This window comes from Lethenteron reissneri, chromosome 28 (genome assembly GCF_015708825.2).
Source record: "Lethenteron reissneri isolate LAM-NWPU_2019-01 chromosome 28, ASM1570882v1, whole genome shotgun sequence".
Taxonomy (NCBI): domain Eukaryota; kingdom Metazoa; phylum Chordata; class Hyperoartia; order Petromyzontiformes; family Petromyzontidae; genus Lethenteron; species Lethenteron reissneri.
In genome coordinates this window covers 9,168,319-9,188,127 of record NC_083806.1, presented here as the reverse complement: position 1 = coordinate 9,188,127, position 19,809 = coordinate 9,168,319, and the positions used below count along the sequence as shown (strand labels likewise).

Genomic DNA, 19,809 nt, shown 5'->3' with positions numbered 1-19,809 from the left:
ATAAAATGGGAAAAGAAACGAGAAGAAAGTGAACTTACATTTCGGGACATTAAACGAAGTTAATGAAGATGAAAGAATTAAAGAAGCGCCGGAGCTCGCCAGGTGGTCAAAGCCCCGATTCAGCCGTAAAGCGTCTAACGGCGCGTGACGACTCAATGAGAGAGGAGATGGCCATCGGGGGAAGGGTGATGAACGGGAAGGGGGAATGCGATGGGCTAAGGTGAGATTCAGGAAGACACAACTCAAGAAGACGCACCTACGCAGTGTGTGTTTGGCCTGCCCGACTTTGAGTTTGGAAATTTCGTTCATGGGCCAGCCCATCGGCCGTGATGTCTCGCGATTAATGCGCACTTTTCATATCCACAAACTTTAATTCGAGGGCCCTGTTACAACACAGAATTTGTCACATGCAGCTCATTCATCCATCCTTCTCGTTCGCTGTGACCAACACAACGACAATGCGATGTTGCTGGAGCACCGCGATGGCATGCGTTGACTGTCATTTTTAGAATATTTGTCCTTATTCGTGTAGATTAAAACCCCCACCTCGGACAGCCTAGGACACAGCCTGGCACGGATCTCCGACCGCGTCGTCCATCAAGCGGAGGAGCTATACCGAGCAGGAAACGTTACACGGGGGGAGGGGAGTGGATGGAGAGGGGGTGTGGGAGGGGGGTTCAAAGGAGAAAGAGGAAAATGAAAGAATCATTTCTAGAATTGGCCCTACTTTATGACACATTTGAATTCCCGTGTCCCGAGGAATTTCCGCGTGTGGACAGAAACCAGACCGCCCAGAGAAAACGCAATCATACGGGGGGTGAAGATAACAATCACACGCTGCCCGAAAATAAATTGTGAAAAAACGCACTCGTCCTTAAGCTCCTCAGAAAACATTTTGTCAGCTGTGCACCCGACAACGGGTTATTCCGACACTGTAATTTTGTTCATAGGTTGTCATCTCTCCGAGGAGACGCACCCTGCACATGCCCATTTATTTCTATGAACAGCGGTCATGACACGTCTCGGATTTCTCCCTCCTTGTTCACAATGGCCCACGCTTCTTGTCATTTCACGTGCGAGTCCTCGCTCACTCAGGATTTGTGTTTTCGGTCCTCGTAAACTTTTCTCATCGTCGGCCACCACGTTTCCAATCGTCGTGCTACTAGAGGTATAAATATAAATGCATGAAAAAGCCCCCTCTCCTGTTAAGACGCACTGTAATTTGCTCTTCGTGAGAAATGTTGGCTCTTTTTCCAAAGTACTCCATCCTGCTTTCCTCCTCCTCTATTTCAGCAGCATGATCAGGAGTTGTCTCTCACAGCTGTGACCCTATACCGGCAAAAGTGATTTGTTATATGAAGCAACTATAAATAATAATAATATACGGGATTTATTTGTAAGGCCTCTGCCAATATTTTTTTTTCTGTAAGGCCACTGCAATGTAGAAATTCTACAAAGACCACTACCATCTCAGAGATGCTTATTCGAGGCCACGTGGAGTGGCAAATGTTAGCTGACAGGAAATCACAAGACGCATCTTAGTGTAATGTGTTATGGTGCGGTGGCTACAAATCGCACCCGGCTGCACCTTGCACAATGTCACTTCCCTGTGGCTCAGCTACACGATGCTGCAATCGCCGCAGCAAGCGGCCATAATTCACGCGCTGTCCAAGTTGGTAACGCACAACGCGTTTCCAAAAACACGTCAGAGAAATAGCTCAGCTTATTCCAATAATGACAGTGGTTTTTTTTTGTTCAAACAAGACGACCGGCTTTACAGTTTTAAAAAATGCAATCGTTTCTCCTTAACAGCCAGCCCATCGGCCGTGATGTCTTGCGATTGATGCGCACTTTTCAAATCCACAACTTTAATTCGAGGACCCTGTTACAATACAGAATTTGTCACATGTAGCTCATTCATCCTTCCTTCTCGTTCACTGTGACCTAAACACATTTATTTAAAAATATATGTACATATATATGAGGGGCATGTTTCCGATTTTACTCTGGTTTTTATGAAAGATGTGTTTTTCTGGACTCACGATAACATTTTTGGCCGATTAGATTTTTTCATAAAACGTTTAAGTCGACGAATAAGCACAAAAAAAAAACTAGCCTACAGTAACCCCATCAAATCGGCAAGCTTCACACTTTGGAGGCCGACCAGACGATGCTCGCTGCAACGACGCTCCGGCTCCCACACCAATCTCGATTCATCGTCCAGCGAGCGTTACCGAATCGCCAGTGTTTTTGCCCCGCGTTGGAATGACGCGGGGCAAGTAAATGAGCTCGTCCTCTGTCAGCTGCGACAAACTGGAGCGTCGCCGCAGCCAGGAAGGGATGCAAATGTGGTAACGATCTCCACTGACGAGTGTAAATTGTAATGGTTCGACTGTTTAAATTGAAAAATCAATGGTCGCACCCACGGCACTGAAATAGACTGTTAATGAACAAGAACATTACTGAATTTGAAACAAGCAAAGACGAACTCGGTCAAAAGTTTCTCGCTTTGTTTCTTGCATAAGCGAGGAGAGACACACTGAGAAAGCTTAATTATTTAGTTGTTTCAAATGCACAACAGCACCGGTAGGTATAAAAAGTGACTTCCTGTTAAAATGAGCACTGAGGTGGTGATCACTTCTGGTGTACAGTCCTGGGCCAGTGGAGAAAATTCCATATTCCTATGGCAGGGGTAAATAAGAAAAACAGTGTTGACTTCCCAACTTATTTTTTATCAACCCCCGGAGGGATGATGGGCTGAGTCAGCCCCCAACCAGGAGTTGAACTCGCAACCCTCCGATTGCGAGCCGCTCACTCAAACGCCGAGCTGCCTGATCGTCAATGCGATGTAACTCAACTGTTAGAAATCATACTGTGACTGAAACTGGCCTGAAATGACAGCTGAAGACAGATATGAAAAGAGAAGAAACTGCTTTGGCAGTGGTGTTACATGCGCTTGGCAGAAGGATCACGACCCAAACTCTCCCGCACCTCCGATTAGTGTGATTGGCTACGTACGGTGCGAAAGAAGTTCAACATGTATACATCACCCGACTGCAGCAAATAAAATAACCTATAAAGAGGACTACATGGGCCTTGGTGCTCAAGTACAGATTATAATTAAAACCGCAAACATCATTAGCCCTGCCTTATAAAAAAAATTATGTTTATGGTAGTGCTCATGATGCACGTGGAAAGTTGATTTTTTTAATGAACCTGGAATATTTTGATGTTGCCGCATTAATGTTTTGTGTGAATGATGAGAGTGGCGAGAGGTTTATTTTAATATCTACACCCTTCAGTGTGGCCGGCATTCATTACGTTTCGTCCTGATTATATGAAAGACCACCACTTAAGAGATTTCGACAAAGCAGAGCGAGTGGATTCTATCCGATGTAAGCCCAGCTGGGAGCGTCCCCACGACCCCAGCACCAAAATTCATTTTAAAAACTAGGCAAACGGCCACACGCTGATTCTCGTGCACACGGCGGTCACTGCCAATCACACTTTACTCGCGAAGGGCAAAATTGTCAGTTTCCCTAAATTCAATCTTGTGAGTCGCTCGTTCAGCTCGCGCGCTGCAGGGTAACAGCACTTAATTAAATAGAATTGCTGTTTTTGGAGCCGCTTTAAAAGCGTGGGGTTTATTGCCCCAAATTTACACTAATTTTTCTCACTGGCATCATGTAATGAGATGAAAAATCCATTTGGAAACTTCACTGAGCAATGTGCCCAGTGTAGAGGAAGATTTTTTTTTTTTTACAGGATTTCTATTTAAAATATCTTCAAGTAGCCTTTTTTTTGCCTTTACAGAGTATGGGTGGCACAGAACTTGCTACGTGCGGACATTCAATCCGACAATTTAAATTGTCGCCGCTGGAATGTAGCCAAGTTAAGTGAAAAATAATCATTCGTGACCGAGCCGAGACCAGCACTGGCACTTGCGAATCCAGTTGAATCATCGGTGGCAACCCGGATTCCAACCCAGGCTCTGAGAGGTAGGTGCTCGCTCAGAGCCCTGACCTCTGAGCCGCAGGCCGGTTCATGTCCGGGACCGACTTCTAGGGCAGGCGCCAGTCTCAGGTGTCCGGCAAGGGCTGCTGTGAAGCTGCCGGTGAATGGCGGCGGTGACGAACGTGCGAGCGTGGTGATACCGGGAAGGCACACAGTCTCGCCGGCCGGCCACGTTTGACAAATTCTAGATTTTAAGCTTTCGTGACTGCAAGGATTCATATTCTTAGGTTTTTTTCCGGTAAAGTCACGTAGGTAAAAAATTAAAATTAAAAAAGTTAAATTAAATAAAAATTTAATAAAAATCACGACGTTTCGGAGGCAACACAAGCTTCCGTCTTCAGGTGGAACCGTCACAGCACGCTTGCTGTATCAAGTAAATGAGAGGGGGGGTGAGCCAGGACAGGCCCCCTTTTTAAATCCTTTATATTAAGTTCACTTGCTTGCTTACGACCGTGCAAATCTTTCGGTCGTTTTTTAACCCACTTCCCGTAATCCAATCGAGCTGACATTTTCCACACAGACTCGTTGTGCGTGAAAATTAATGTTTGTGAAAAAATTTTCCCAAAATTTTACACTTTTTAGGACAAAATATTATATTTAATTACCAATTGCTTAATGGTGCAATGCAATCATCTGACCCATAGGTGGCAGCCATCTCAAGCCAGAGGACGAGAGGACTCTAGCCGCCACGCTTATAAGGATTTATAGTGAAAAACTTTGTTTTTACGGGTTATACTTGTTATTATTATGGTAAGGTTGGTGCGGCGTTTCACAAAGCCCGCTGGACACTTGACAGCCCGTGCGTTTCTCTCTCTCTCTCTCTTTTTCTTGGTTCTTTCGGTAAAGTCACGTAGAAGGGAAATAATAAAATAATATAAATATTAAACAATAAAAATTCTCACGACGTTTCGACTGCAACACAAGCAATCATCATCAGGTGTGAAATCCAGTCGAAACGTCATGAGAATTTCACACCTGATGATGATTGCTTGTGTTGCAGTCGAAACGTCGTGAGAATTTTTGTTTTATATTTATATTATTTTATTATTTCCCTTCTACGTGACTTTACCGAAAGAACCAAGAATATGAATCCCTGCAGTCACGAAAGCTTTAAATAAAAATTTCTCTCTCTTTTGTTTCTCTCATGCAAATGTTATATCTATCCCAACATTTAAGCGACGGATCGCGGCCAGCTGATTATTTTTCTTAACGCTGCCAACTCCACAATGTCAGCGGCATTGTTAATTAAGCGCTGATAAATTAACGGGCAAATTTAACGTCCGAATGATAAGTGAGGGATTTTATAGATGTGCGAGGACGTTATGCTTACCCTTCGGTTCTTTCGGTAAAGTCACGTAGGTATAAAAGAAAATAAATCACGACGTTAAGCAAAGGCTGAGATAGAATTAACTGGCTCGCAACAAAACCTGTTCGCATGCTTGTGCTTAAATTTCTCCTGCGAGCGAAATGTACGTGAGGTCGTGTGTCTTCCAGCCGGCTCAATAACCAGCATGGCACTGACTTGTTTCAGGTGAATTTGCAGCACCTGGAGGTGCATATTAATTCCTTAAACGCCCAACAAATCGACACTTCCATGTTAATCAATGCAAGTTTACAGTCGCAGGATGTCATGAAGACGCACGGCATTGATCGTCGTCACCTTTTAATAATGACGTGGAGCCAAGACAAAGGGGGAGCTTGCACGCCTGTGAATTGAAAATTTAACTCGCTTTAAATTGAAAACTAAGTTCTCGGAACTGCTGTTTGCGTTTAGGTTGTTGTCCTTCACTCCTGCACCTCCGATTAGCGCGGTTGGCAACGTACGCTGCGAAAAAACCTCAACATACATATCAGGACAAAAACAATAGACCACGTGCCTGACGGTGTACGTGTGCAAACGGACAGTCAGGAAGTGTGTCCGGGGCCCCTGATTGGTGCAGGGAGACCAGAGAATTAAAACTGATTTGAAGAGAAATTAACAGATAAAAGGGCGGGAAAACGAAGGTGGACTGTCGGGGTAATGGTTGACAACCGTTAGGGAAGGAGGATGAGGATTGGCTGAGGGAAATGGGGGTGAGCGAACCTTCGAGAGAGGGGGCTCGAGGAATATAAAAGGGGGGGGGGGGGCACGAGGCAAAGAGACGGCTTGGAGAGAAGAAGAAATTGGAGCATCAACAACCGAAGCCTGGGCCTAGAAATAGTGATGTGTCCAAAATAAAGGCACGTAGTAAAGCAAGAAAGTGCGTCGGAGTCACTACGCATACATACTGAAAGCAAAGCAATATGCGTTTAGAATATTTGGCTGATATAAATTTCATAATAAACGCTTTTTGGTTAGATTGCGTTATTTATAAATGTGTCGTAACCCTCCACCACCCGACATGGCCAATCAGTAAAAAAAGTGTCACGTTGACAAAAGACAAATAGTTCACTGCTTTAGCCCACCGGTGTGTTGAAGAGTGAAATCACAACATTTACAACAACAAAAAATTTGTAAATGTTGTGGTTTCACTCTTCAACACACCGGTGTGCTAAAGTAGTGAACTATTTGTCTTTTGTCAACGTGACACTTTGTTGTTGATTGGCCGTGTCGGGTGGTGGAGGGTTACGACACATTTATAAATAACGCGATCTAAACCAAAAACGTTTATTATGAATAATATTGGTCGCGAAAGCCTGCTACGTGTTAAACTGCTATAAATTTCCACGTGATAAGCCACTTCGTTGAGCTATCATTTGTGGCCAGGTGGCTTCTGAAAAAGAGCTGGTAAAATACTTATTTTATATATATAGTTTTGGATACTTTAACGTGGGGCAGCACGCTGCCTCACAGCTCTCACGACGGCGTGCAACAGGGCGGCCGGTGCAGCAGGTGGCAACATTCCCCGCCGCGTGCTAGGCGGCTCGTCACACAGACCCATGGAAGCCATGCACGAGTTCGAAAAGATGGTCAGTGCATACAAGCCAGTCCCTTCTTCTCTGCTGTTTGTCTGTAATGTTTCAAAAGGAACTTTATATCAGGAAGATTAATTTATAAATGTGCTCTGGTTTTGAAGAGGTGGCCGGGTGGGGCTCGGAGGTCAGAGACACTGGAGCCAGGACAGCTGAGTTCCTGTGTTCAAATCCTGGCAGCCGACTGGGATTAAAAAGGCTGCGCAAGTGCAGTGAGTTTATGGTCTCAACCCGTTCACCAGAAGAGCCCGGATTAGCCCCCTGTTTCATGACGAGTACGAGATCGCAAGAGGGATAATATTGCGAATTAAATTGGTACGGTTCAAAGAGAAAAAATGCACATTATCGGGGCAGTGAGTCCCAGTGGAAGTACAAAAAAAACGAGTGGAAGAGAGAAGTTTGTCTGCAGGCAGCAGCTGACCAAGACGCACGATAAAGCCGGCCTCACCTGGGACCTCCTGGCCTCCGTCACAACTCTCCCGAGGTCTTCCACGTCGACGATGTCAGCGGCGTCCGCGGTCCCCCCTTCCTCCTCGCTCGTTGTCTCAAACTCCTCGGAGGCCTGGATGGGCCGCGGCGAGGCGCTCACAAAACCACATTCCCTCGACATTCGCCTCCCCCTAGCCCCGGCGACATCGCCACTCTCGTACAATTTGCGACTTTCATCACTAATCTTATCCCAGCTGCGTGCTCCAGTGCACACCGCGTGGCAAAGAAACCTCCACTTGGTGCGCCTCGCTTCACGCGAGGGAACGGCCCCAGAAGACCACAATGTTTTGACGTGTAGGAGTGACGCTGGCAGGCAGTGGCCTGCTTCTACGTATGATTCCCGCTGAGTCTTTGGCATCCACTTTAAAGCAAAGCACTTTGGAAATTCCTCACGGGTGGCAGCGGCAGGTCAAATCTCATTCAAAGCTACTCCTGTGGCAAGACAAAGAGAGAGTAAGAGATTCTTTGATGTATCAATTAAAAGTTGGTTACTGCACTGACGACACGTACCACCTTCTGTCACATCCTACATGTCGCTGCGTACCAACACTCGGTGACAGAGAGGATGTCCCTGAGAGTTGGTAGACACCATCTGTGTCGCTGAACCAAACCTCGCCGCCCACTACCGCATCCTGCCTTGGAAGCGGTCTCATTTGGATTGGTTCTATCTTCCTCCAGCTACCGAACAGAAGCACTCCTCATTGCCAAAATGTCCACTCTCGGCAAAAAACTGCAGGTTGAGCATGCACCTCCTAAACTGACATGACACTGGAAAAGTGTGAAACATTGTGATTGTCATTGATCCTGAGCTCTTGTGCTCTTCCCACAAACTCAACTCTGCAGGACTTCACACCACCAGCTGCACCACCCCTCCCAGATTCCCCATTTGCCGGTAAATTTCAAATTTGCACTCAAGTTCCTGAATGGACTCGCCCCTGCCTACCTATGCCAACTCTGACCCAGGAAAGTGCCACCGAGGATCAAGACTCATTTCGGAGGGTCCTGCCAACTTTGGCCATTCCCATGAATGAGGTACGCGGGGAAAAACCCACACCTACAAAGGGGGCAGTGCTCAGCACTGCCATCTGCCGGCGGCCCCGCAACCCCACACCCATAACGCATGGCAAGCCCTGATGGTCACCAAGTCCTAACCGGGTTCAACCCCGCTTAAGCCTACACCCGCCACACCGCGGGCGGCGTGGCGAGTGTAGGCAAGCCAGCGGGCTGAGCGGCACGGATAGTCCAACCAGAAAAAAAAAAAACGTCCCACCTCGTCGCGACAGGATCCCTCGCTGTCCGAGCGCCGACGCTGCTGACCGCCGACCCCAGCCCCCGCGGCGGTGCCCGGCTCGGCCAAGGCCCGCAGGCGGCACACGAGGTGGCCCTTCCACGCCTCGAAGTCGGCGTCGGCGCTGCCGTGCCGGCTGCGCACCACGTTGAAGTCGCCGTCGCCACGGGGCAGCACGCGCCGAGCCCCCAGCTGCCACAGCCACTTGTCCACGTTCTTGCCGACCTGCGAGGGCCGTGCGCCGGATTCGGTGAGCGACGCCGCGAAGGGAAACCCAACAGGGGGCGATCGCTCGGTAGCCTCGCGATACCAGAGACGCAAGAGCTCCGGCGTGGTAGGCTTCTCGCGATCCACCATCAGGACAGGGACTCAGCCATCTGACGAGTACTGAAACAGTGGCAATAAGGAAACCACTGATGAACGAAAGTGAGCGGATCTGTGTTGAGCGGCCGCTATCAGACACGGCAAACGCGCCGACGACATATCTCAATAAATGATGACTATATGGACGTCGATATAAATAAATGTATCATAAATAACCTTCTTTTCGAGACATCTAACAAGTGGCACTCTCCCAAAGCGATTTGGTAAACTGTCATTATTCGGGGTCACGATTCATGAATCCATTCTTTGTTTTCTGATTTGTATAGTTATTGTTTGGCGTTGTCTCCGATGTCCAGTCTTGTCCGCTTCAGTCACCTGCACGTAACATCGCAAATAATTTGCATGAAACGCACAATAATCGCGATCCTCACACGCACAATTACACGCATGCAGTTGCTGAATCGATACGCCTCTACATGCCCAGGGGTCAGTCCCGTAAGCGGGACAATCTCGGCCTTGTGTCAGGGGCCATGCTGCTGCTTTGCGGAGCTCAGAAATCCTCCTACGACGGCCTTTCAATCATACGGTTAATGTGGTACGTTGAGAATAAGCGTTCAGGTTACTCTTTGAAAGATTCCATCGGCTACATGGCGAAATCATAAATTCCTATTTCGGCAGCAAGAGAGGCTGGCAATGATTAAAAATGTTGGGGCGGGGGGGCGTTGTGGTGGGCAAAGAAGTTGTGGAGAAATATAGAATAGAAAAAAACATTGCGAGAAGTGAAATCCTCTAGCGCACAATCATGCAAATGTGCCCGCCTTATGTGATTGGGGAGTAGATTAAAGAAAGGAAAGCCCTACTCGGCACATGGGTAAACAGACTTCAATATTAATTAAAAACTCCAACACATTAATCAACAAAACTGTGGCCCTAAAAGAGAAAAAAACATCTACGGGGCAACGATTCAGGCAGTGGCCCCTTCTTTGTGGCGCATAAAATATATTCTGTGAATAAAGTAGCGTTACTAATGGATGTGATAAGTTTTTGCTAATCAAGCTTGTGCAGCAACTGCCAAACACAGCATCGCCAAATAATTTGCTGGACATCAATTGGCTGATTAGCTTTGATTAAACTCAATCCGTTGGCTCTTGCAGTTTCACTGAACCAGATATGTGCTGCAGAGACAGAGTGCATTAATTTGCCGGTCCATGCAGAGGCAGCAGGCAACGTCGTCTTTGTTCCAAATGCCCGCATCAGCCCACAGTAAACGACCGCGTTTTGATCTCGCCACACAGCATGTACTTTTACAAGCGGCCGATAACATTTAATAATCCCCAAAACATATTTAAAGAGCACAGGGCCATGTTTACACAGGGGGTCTCAGCCACACGAACCACCTGGGCTGCATTAGTAAAACAGCCCGAGTCTAAGCAGCACCTCCTTGCAGACAGCTTGTGTTGTAGCGTGGTAAATGCCATAATTAGAAAAAAATGACAGAACGCCCGATAAGATTTCCGTGTAAATTTAAATTAAACCTCTTGGCCGTGCGGGAGACATGCGGAGCACAAAGACGCGGGGGGCCAGTACTTTTTGTACCGGTTCTCTGGCATTCGTGTTTTGCGTCAACGGCGACAAGAAACGGGCGAATTACTTTTCGGAGGGAGAGCCAGCTCTCTTGCGTGCATCGATGGGGCAGTCAGGAGATCTCACCTTGAAAATGTCATCAGCGGTTGTGAACAGGAAGAGCACACGAGCGGTCATGAGCGGTGCTGTGTTGGAGGAGTTGGTGGGGGGGGGGGGAGCAGCGGTGGCGGTGCTGCAGTTTTCACCGTGTTGTAGTGCTCCTCGTAGACGGAGTCTCCGAGGCCGAACACGGCGTAGCGGACTCCCCGCAGGTGCGTCTTGCCGTACCGGAAGTCGCTCGCCGCCTCTTCGAGCCACTTGCAGAACCAGGCGGCGGGTTCGGGGGGCGCCCCCCCGCTGTACGTCGACACCACGAACACGCACACGGCAACGCCAGCGGCCTGCACGCACGGGCAGGGGGGCGCGCACCACCGCTCAACCATCTCCCCTTATCTCCGCCAATCACACTTACACATTCGCAGTCGCGCTGAATGGCATCTAAATCGGTTCGGTAGCGTGGCCTTGCCCGCACCGTCGAATCGTCGGAGGTGCAGGAGAGGGCGGATTACAACGCAGTCAAATGTTAAGTACATTTTAAACAAATTTTCGAAGCTGAATAGAATGGGCTATCAAACGATCTGTCTATAACTATAATGCATTCCGCTCTACCTTGCACCAACATTGTTTTACTTCATTATAGAAATTTAAAGTGGGAACTGAGCTCTTAGCGGGGGAGTGGGGGGGGAGGTTCAAATGAAATCGCTATTTTACTTTTTAAAATAGTGCTTTGCAGAAAATATTTTCGTCAGGGTTGGGATTGAACCCACGACCTCCTGCATACCAGGCGAGGGAGATAACATCTCGCCACCGAGAGATGAACTAGGCCCAAGCCACATTAGCCAGCTAGGTTGTCGTCTGTCGCACAGTGCTCGTATTGACGTGCTGTGAAGGACGCACAGCAAACGTCACGGAAGTGGACACTGCAGTGCCAAGATGTTAACTACTTCGGCTGGTATACAGGAGGTTGTGGGTTCGATCCCGACCCTGATGCCTGTATATTTTTGAACTTGCATGTTCTCCCCGTGGTCGCATTGATTTTTATCCGGGACCGCCGGTTTTTCCCTCCACATTAAGAATCACCATGCGTTTCAAGTATTTGGCTGCTTTAAATTTTCACGTGATAAGCTACTTGGTTGCGCCATCATTTGTGATAGCCAGATCGCTTCTGACAAAAATATATATAGCTCAGTGGGCCTTACCTGTTTAAATAAAAGGTAGTAGTTTAAGAAATAGTAAGTAATGTTATCATCGATATGACTTGGGAAATGCAGACGTCGCCAAGTTGCGCCGCCTTATCCCAAGCGCTATTGTTTTTTTGTAAAGTTCAACATTCCAACAAACTTGACTCAAACACGAGTAAGATTATTCATTATTAAGTGATGACTAATCAGGCAATTAAAGCTGCATTATTAACGATGCAAAGAAGCACTTTATCTCAATGTGTTGTTAATTATTCATAAACACATTACGCATTATTAAACCCAATTAAAAGTCCAGGAAAAATGTCAAAAAAACATTAAAAACGTAATAAAGGAATAAAAAGAATTTTATGTTCCATCTACCAGTCTATATTTTCTAAGCGGAAAGTTTCGAGTGTGGCTTTGAGTGACATTCTCTCCTTATCGTCCACTCCCATCTCATCAAGTCGTTATTACTTCAAAGGCAGCCATGCACACTGGTAAGGGACGTTTCTCCAGCTAGTCCTTATCTATATGGATACATCAATACATCATCCTGTAGAATACATTCCTTTGGCTCTTTTAAGACTTTCCTGAGATTCGAATGCCAGTGACACCCCTGTCATCCATGGTGATGTGACGAGCGTGTTTAGTCAGTGCAGTTCACTCTGGAAAATAGCGTACCTCTTCATGGTCACTCCTAACCCTTTCCCGTTCTGAGACGAATGCGCAAGCAGTTGGCGTTCATTTTATTTGGAGAGGCATAGCGCCATTGTTTCTAAAGACGTAGCGTTCACCGCAGAGAACTGTAACGACACGACCGCACACTCTACGATAGCTGGTGCCAAATTGTGCCACACGCCCTCCTGCATTGCCTTGTGGGAGCCTCGGTATGTCTTCCGACCTAAAGACCTGAAGACGTACCAATAAAGTTATTTTATTATTTACTTTTTCATCAGTACAGGTTAAATGTGGATAAAAGGGTGACTTTAGTGCTTCCAGATCATGCCCAGGTGACTCAACCACAGATAAGTGAGAGTAAACGATGATAATTTAGTGCTACTTCTGGGTTACTATTTAAACTATTTTTATTTAACCAGATAAGGCCTGCTGAGCTATATAGCTCTTTTTCAGAAGCAACATGCCCACAAATAGCTCAAGGAAGTGGCTTACCGCGTGGAAATCTATAGCAGCCAAGAATAAATGATTGCGTGGAAGTGCTGCCACCCTATTGTGTGGACCAGAGGGTCGCGTGAAAGGATCTCAAGAGATAAGTTTGCGATATACACTTCTGCGGGCTGTGGTCTAACACAGAAAGTTGCACTGCTCTGCAAGAGCTCCAGATAGACCATTCGTCTCTTGATGGCAATCAGGACAACAAGTTAAAGCAATCAGGACAAAACTTCGGGGGGGGGGAGGGGGGTAATGCATTGAGTTTTTTGTATGATTTTGCTGCTTATAGATGTCAAAATGATAAGCAACTTTGCTGCGTTTCGATTTAAAGCTTTCGTGACTGCAGGGATTCATGTTCTTGGTTCTTTTGGTAAAGTCACGTAGAAGGGAAATAATAAAATAATAACAATTAAACTATAGAATTCTCACGACGTTTCGAATGCAACACAAGCAATCATCATCAGGTGTTGCGATCGAAACGTCGTGAGAATTATTTTATTGTTTTATTTTTATTATTTTATTATTTCCCTTCTACGTGACTTTACCGAAAGAACCAAGAAAAAAAATAACTTTGTTGCACTTTCATTTGTGGCCAGTTCGCTTTTGAAAAACAAGTTAATACCTCAGTGGGCTTTGCCTGGTAGAATGGGGATGGTTTAGAATACATTTTTCTGTGTTTGGGTGATTTTGTTGACCTTTCTTGAAATTTTGCAGTACAATAAAACCTTGGATTGCGAGCATAATTCGTTCTGGAAACGTGCTTGTAATCCAAAGCACTCGTACATCAAAGCACCCGTAAATCAGTTGTGATCACGTGACGCTCGGCAGACAAAGCGTATACACGTACTACTCGTATTGCAAGACCTCGCTCGTTTATCAAATTAATATTTATTTTAAAAAATTGCTCATCTTGCAAAACACTCGCAGACCAAGTTACTCGCAATCTAAGGTTTTACTGTACTTTGTTTTTGTATTGTTTGTTGTCTTAACGTTCATAACCACCTGTGAAAAAGAGCTTCATAGCTCATCGGATTCCTCCAGTATGAATCAATATTCTTACTCTGAGTTATGAACTATATTAATTCTGACTCGGAGTTGCCGATAATATGGAGAGCGGAGGATTTATTAGGGTTAAGGTTGGGGGATCACAGCGCCGGTTTAGCCCCCCAGGCTAAACGGTGCGGACGTGGATGTAAGTGTAATAACAGCCATAGAGGGTTCACATGGGGATTGGCTTGCCGGTCCTGCTTTGTAGCCAATAAGGGATGAGCCAGGGAGCATGGCCTCGGCGTGATCACGGCTTGTTAGCAGGGGTGATTGGCCTGGCCAATCGGGGCCTCAGCTAATGGGGAGCCGGATCAGAGGCGTTGTCCTGGGATTGACAGGAAACCATCAGGAACGGTCAACGCTGTCTATGGAGGATTGGCTGGGAGGTACCACGTGACGAAGGGATTAAGAGAGAGAGAGAGCAGTCATGAGCAGACTTGGGAACGAGCAGAGCGGGAGCCACGCGCGTACGGGGGCTCTGGGTGCCACGTGCGCGGTGGGGACTTGGCGGGAAGTCTGCCCTCTCTCCGTTGTCTGTCAGCAACGGGGAGTGTGTGTGAAGTGTAACTGTGGAAGTTGAAAATAAAAAGGACTGATTCCGGAAGCCGTCTCAAGAAGGTTTATTACATAAGCATCCTTCCGCATGCGGGCATAACCACCCCTGGTGTGTTTGTTCGCCCTCCCGTAACACCTCTACAGATATATTAGGAGTGAGGTTGGGGGGCACCTCTTCCAGCAGGCTGTCCTCGGGGTCGAAGCTCCGCAGGTCGCTGACGGAACTCGAGAATCCCAGGCGGGCGAGCTCCTCAGCCAACAGCCTTGCAAGCCTCTGAGTGCGCAGACAAGAGGGCACGGGGGGGGGGAACGGTGACAAAAAGGCTTGGCCACACCGCCTTAAACCACAAGGCCGTTAAGCCGCAAGTCATTATACCGCGCATTCATCAAACTGCACAGTTGCTAAACCACATCGCGATTGAACCACACCGTCATTAAGCGGCACAGCTATTAAACAACAGCGATTAAACCACAGGCATTATAACCACACTCATTAAGTCAACCCACATAACAGCCTTTTCCTTACCACCATTATTCACTATCCGCTGCAAACTGTTTCAATACAATGTTTAAAGCTACCTTGCAATTGCCGTAAAAATGGTGAAAAAAAGCGAACCTGTAACGGCGGCAGCAGGCAGAGACACAGACACATATTGGCAAACAACAGACACAGATGACTTCCCCGGCAAGCCTTGCCAGCCAGCCAGTCAACCGAGTGACTAACCAGCCGACCGTCTAGACTAGCTGCCAGATGGGAGTGATGAGGCGCCTACACGTGACAGGCAGCCAAATAAATGGCAGCAAGAAGCACGTGGCAGGCACCATCGGCACGCAGCACAATTACGCTCCACACATCTCCACCACACAGTCATCGCTATCCATCAACACTTTATTATCCAATGCAATTTCGCCGAAGAAAAATAACTTTATTTCACAGACAAGTGACAAACCTTGGGATGGGTGGTGGTGGTGGTGGTGGGGGGAACGCGCGAATTGAACCGTGAAGGCTATTCACGGGAAATTCTATCACAAAATACGACTCCAGCAGGCATGTCAATAAACAACTGTAAACACGACCGCGTGGCGAGAAGCGTCGCATGCGTGCTGCACCTGCCAAGGGAGGCTTTAAAGAGATCTTGCAGCCCATCCGCTTCTGCGGGATTGTTAACCCTTCCGATTCCGTTCTGATGACGTACGCTAACATCAACGGAACGGAAAAGGAAGAAAAAATCAAATAACTTTATCGGTACCGAGGCTCCCACAAGGCCACGAGGGAGGGCGTGAGGCACAGTTTGGCACCAGCTACAGCAGAGTGCGGTCGTGTCTCTACAGTTCTCTACGGTGAGTACGTCTTTAAAAACAGTGGCGTTGTGCCTTTCTAAAAAAAAATTACACTAACCGCTTACGTGTTCCGAGATTCAGTGGTAAACGGGACCCACGCTGCAACTTGCAGATGTCTCGGAATGGGAAAGGGTTAATTGTAGAGACACAAAGCATCTGCGTTGCACTCGCTTGTGGGACCCAGTACACCATGGATTTGGTTGTGGCTACGTTTCTCTGCTTGGATTGGTTTGCTAACATTTTAAAAGATGCTCAGAATTACGTTAAAGTTGACATTTCCATTTTCATTCAATTGTATTTGCATACTCTAAATGCAAACTGCACAACATCGATAGAGTGTGAGGCCAAAGTGTACGTGTGGAACGTGTCGATTGTGGAGCTGGGAAAGAGTTTAACCACAACTATGGTCACGTTATCTCGCTGAGGGAAAGTTTCACCCGGATCCATCTTTCCCAATTACATCGCTGTAAATGCACCAAAAACTCACAGCACAGTGCTTCCTATAATTGCACCACGACTCCCACGGGTAATGCGCTGTACAGTTGCCAGACGCATCTTCACCCTCTATTCCCAGAAGCCTCGGTCTGTACGCCCCGGGCACCTGCTTTGGGTAAAACCACACGTCGCTTGCTCGGTGCACACTTATCAAATGACGCGAATATTGACACGTGGATAATAATAATAATAAGCAATAGGGCGGCCGTGCCGAGTCAAAACGGAGACACGTTCGCAACGGACGAGTGCCATGTGCTAATGGCAGGAGCGCTCCGCCATTGTCTCGGAGCAACTTGACCCGCGGCTCATCACGACGCCGTCAACGCACCAGATCACCGCAATTCGTCAGGTCGGCGGGTCCAGCACCGCGCCATGGGGCGCGCGCTCACGCAAGGCGGCCCCCCACCCCCCACCCCCTCCAACTAATTGATGGATGCTAAGTTCCTCTTGATACGCAAATTATTTTGTCAAGGCGCTCTTCCCCCTCCAACCCAGCTAAAATATACGCTGCCAAGCCTGGTGGTGTTTCATTCAGACGCTGTCTTTCCGACAGACCTGTTCTTCACCTGAGGACGGCTGCTTGCGTTGTGGCCGAAACGTCGTGAGAATTATTTTATCATGTTTTATTTTTATTATTTCCCTTCTACGTGACTTTACCGAAAGAACCAAGAAGATAATTGATAGACGTCGGCAAAAGCGGAGCAGGATTTAGAGTTCACAGCAAAGGTAGATTTTTCGTTGTTAGATCGCGTAAATATGTGTCGTTAACCCACCACCACCCCACATGGCCAATTCGCAAGGTTTCTCGTTTAAACACAACGTGACAATTAGTTACTAACCGAACCAGTAGTACGCACTGAATATTCTCAGATTAATGTTTACTTCGCTGTCCTTCCCCACAGTTCCGATTGGTTCACGTGGCTACGCACGCATGCGTTCACATGGCCATGCAAACGTGGGTTCATGTGCCTACACGCGCGCGTGGCTACGCGCACTGATCTTGCTGCCTGTGACTGAAAGCTGTTCTTGTAAATCCCTGCTGCTCTGTGCTTTCTTCAAAGTGCAGGCTGAGTCTATGCACAGTAAACATCGCAGACACCACTGCCAGCACAAGTCGCAGCTCACGCATTGTTGCTGAAGCATTTAAAATACCAGGGGGACACTCTTTGTGTCCAAATAACAGCACTGCAATGTCACACTTTCCTTCTGCTTTTTTTGCCCTTCTAATTTAACCGCTCAATAGGGGACAAGTGAATTTGAAAATAAGTAATAAAACCTATAAAAGTATTGGTGTTTCGATTTAAAGCTTTGTGACTGCAGGGATTCATCTTCTTGGTTCTTTCGGTAAAGTCATGTAGAAGGGAAATAATAAAATAATAAAAATAAACCATATAAATTTATTTATCATGTTTTATTTTAATTATTTTAAATTATTTTATTATTTATTATTGTATTATAACATAATAAATTATTTAATCATGTTTTCTTTTTATTATTTCCCTTCTACGTGACTTTACCGAAAGAACCAAGAAGTATTGGTGGTTTTATTTTTCCAAGAAAAAAAATCTAGAATGTCGAAGCATATTAAGCAAAATGTTGCTGCAGTGACACTAATCTGTCGGCAGTGGACTGAACGATACAACCCCAATCAATAACATCACGAGGTTCAGGAATTAATTTTCCCAACTAAGAACTTGAGTCTACTTTTTACGAGGTCGACCCGGCCACGGTGGCCATAGAAGTAAAAAAACGGAGAGCTGATACATGCAAACAAGTTATGTAAGGTTATCATAAACATAGATGTACTCACTTACTACAGTGATTTCGGCTGTGACGGTTCCACCTGAAGACGGAAGCTTGTGTTGCCTCCGAAACGTCGTGATTTAATGTAGTTGTTTTCATTTATTTTATTTTAATACCTACGTGACTTTACCGAAAAAACCAAAGAGTATGAATCCTTGCAGTCACGAAAGCTTAAAATCTCGAATTAAACCTAGATGTATTGCACAATAAAGTAATTTAAACACGTAAATGATAACTTACAATATCAAAATAAGAAAACACACCCATGAAAACACGACTTTAAGTTAAACAGTCAATAGATTGCAAAAGGATGGGCATTTAAAAAAGAGAGACTCAATTGTGCCCCATATGTCAAACGCATTCCAGAAAGTACATACGGGATGAGACGCCAAATGAACGGCAACACGTGCACTGCAGTGTAAGGACCCCGTCTGCAGCACTTTAAAAAAAAAGATCATATTTCAGAGGCTCATGATATTATCCTAATAATATCAACTGTGTGTCAACCCTGACGAATTAACAACAAATGCAAACGGGCAACACTTCACATGTATGACATACCCAAGTTGTGCGAAAGCTGACAGCGTCCCCATCGTAACAGCTGGGGCCTGTGAATTAGCGAGCGTTCAGTGCCGAGCCACGGTTTAACGCCGCACGGCAAACAACAAAACACACGGGTTAGAGGCCAGGATGGAGATGGCGAGACGTCGCATTAAATGTCAAGAACAGCCAGCAGAGACGAGATGAATGAGACAAGACGCCGGAAGGAACAGCAAGGGACTGAAATAAACACATTTACAAAAACGGAATTCACACTTGGCGTCCCAGCGCACAAACACAAAGATCCCCCGCACAGTCAAGACAGACTGCTTCGAGTGATTGCTGTTAGCAAGTACTGTCCTGTGCCTATAAGGCCGGCATGGCACATGATGGGGTAAATTGGCAGTGCCACTACCAGCCACCGTTTTACTCCCCGGTGTTGATGTCTACCCACCATGCCAAAAACTTATTTGAAGCTGAGTTGACCTAAGTAAGGGAGACCTGGGAGCTGGTTCTCAGTTAGCCGTGGCCAGCAATCAAACTCGGTCTCTGTGTTCAATAATTGTCTACAGGATCACAGGTATTTGCCATGACAAACGGAATTCACACTTGGCGTCCCAGCGCACAAACACAAAGATCCCCCGCGCAGTCAGACAGACTGCTTCGAGTGATTGCTGTTAGCAAGTACTGTCCTGTGCCTATGAAGGCCGGCATGGCACATGATGGGGTAAATTGGCAGTGCCACTACCAGCCACCGTTTTACTCCCCGGTGTTGATGTCTACACACCATGCCAAAAATGTATTTGAAGCTGAGTTGACCTAAGTAAGGGAGACCTGGGGGCTGGTTCTCAGTTAGCCATGGCCAGCAATCAAACTCGGTCTCTGTGTTCAATAATTGTCTACAGGATCACAGGTATTTGCCATGAC

At 46.7% G+C, this 19,809-nt stretch overlaps 1 protein-coding gene across 1 annotated transcript in view; it reads right to left on the bottom strand.

Moving 5' to 3' along the window:
• The window catches only part of LOC133348933 (S-adenosyl-L-methionine-dependent tRNA 4-demethylwyosine synthase TYW1-like), a 136,573-nt gene that overhangs the window by 107,269 nt on the left and 9,495 nt on the right, over window positions 1-19,809 (bottom strand). Inside the window, 4 exon segments of the mRNA XM_061562071.1 lie at window positions 7,415-7,528; window positions 8,726-8,968; window positions 10,897-11,091; window positions 14,876-14,977. Of these exon segments, the coding sequence (XP_061418055.1) occupies window positions 7,415-7,528; window positions 8,726-8,968; window positions 10,897-11,091; window positions 14,876-14,977 (654 nt within the window).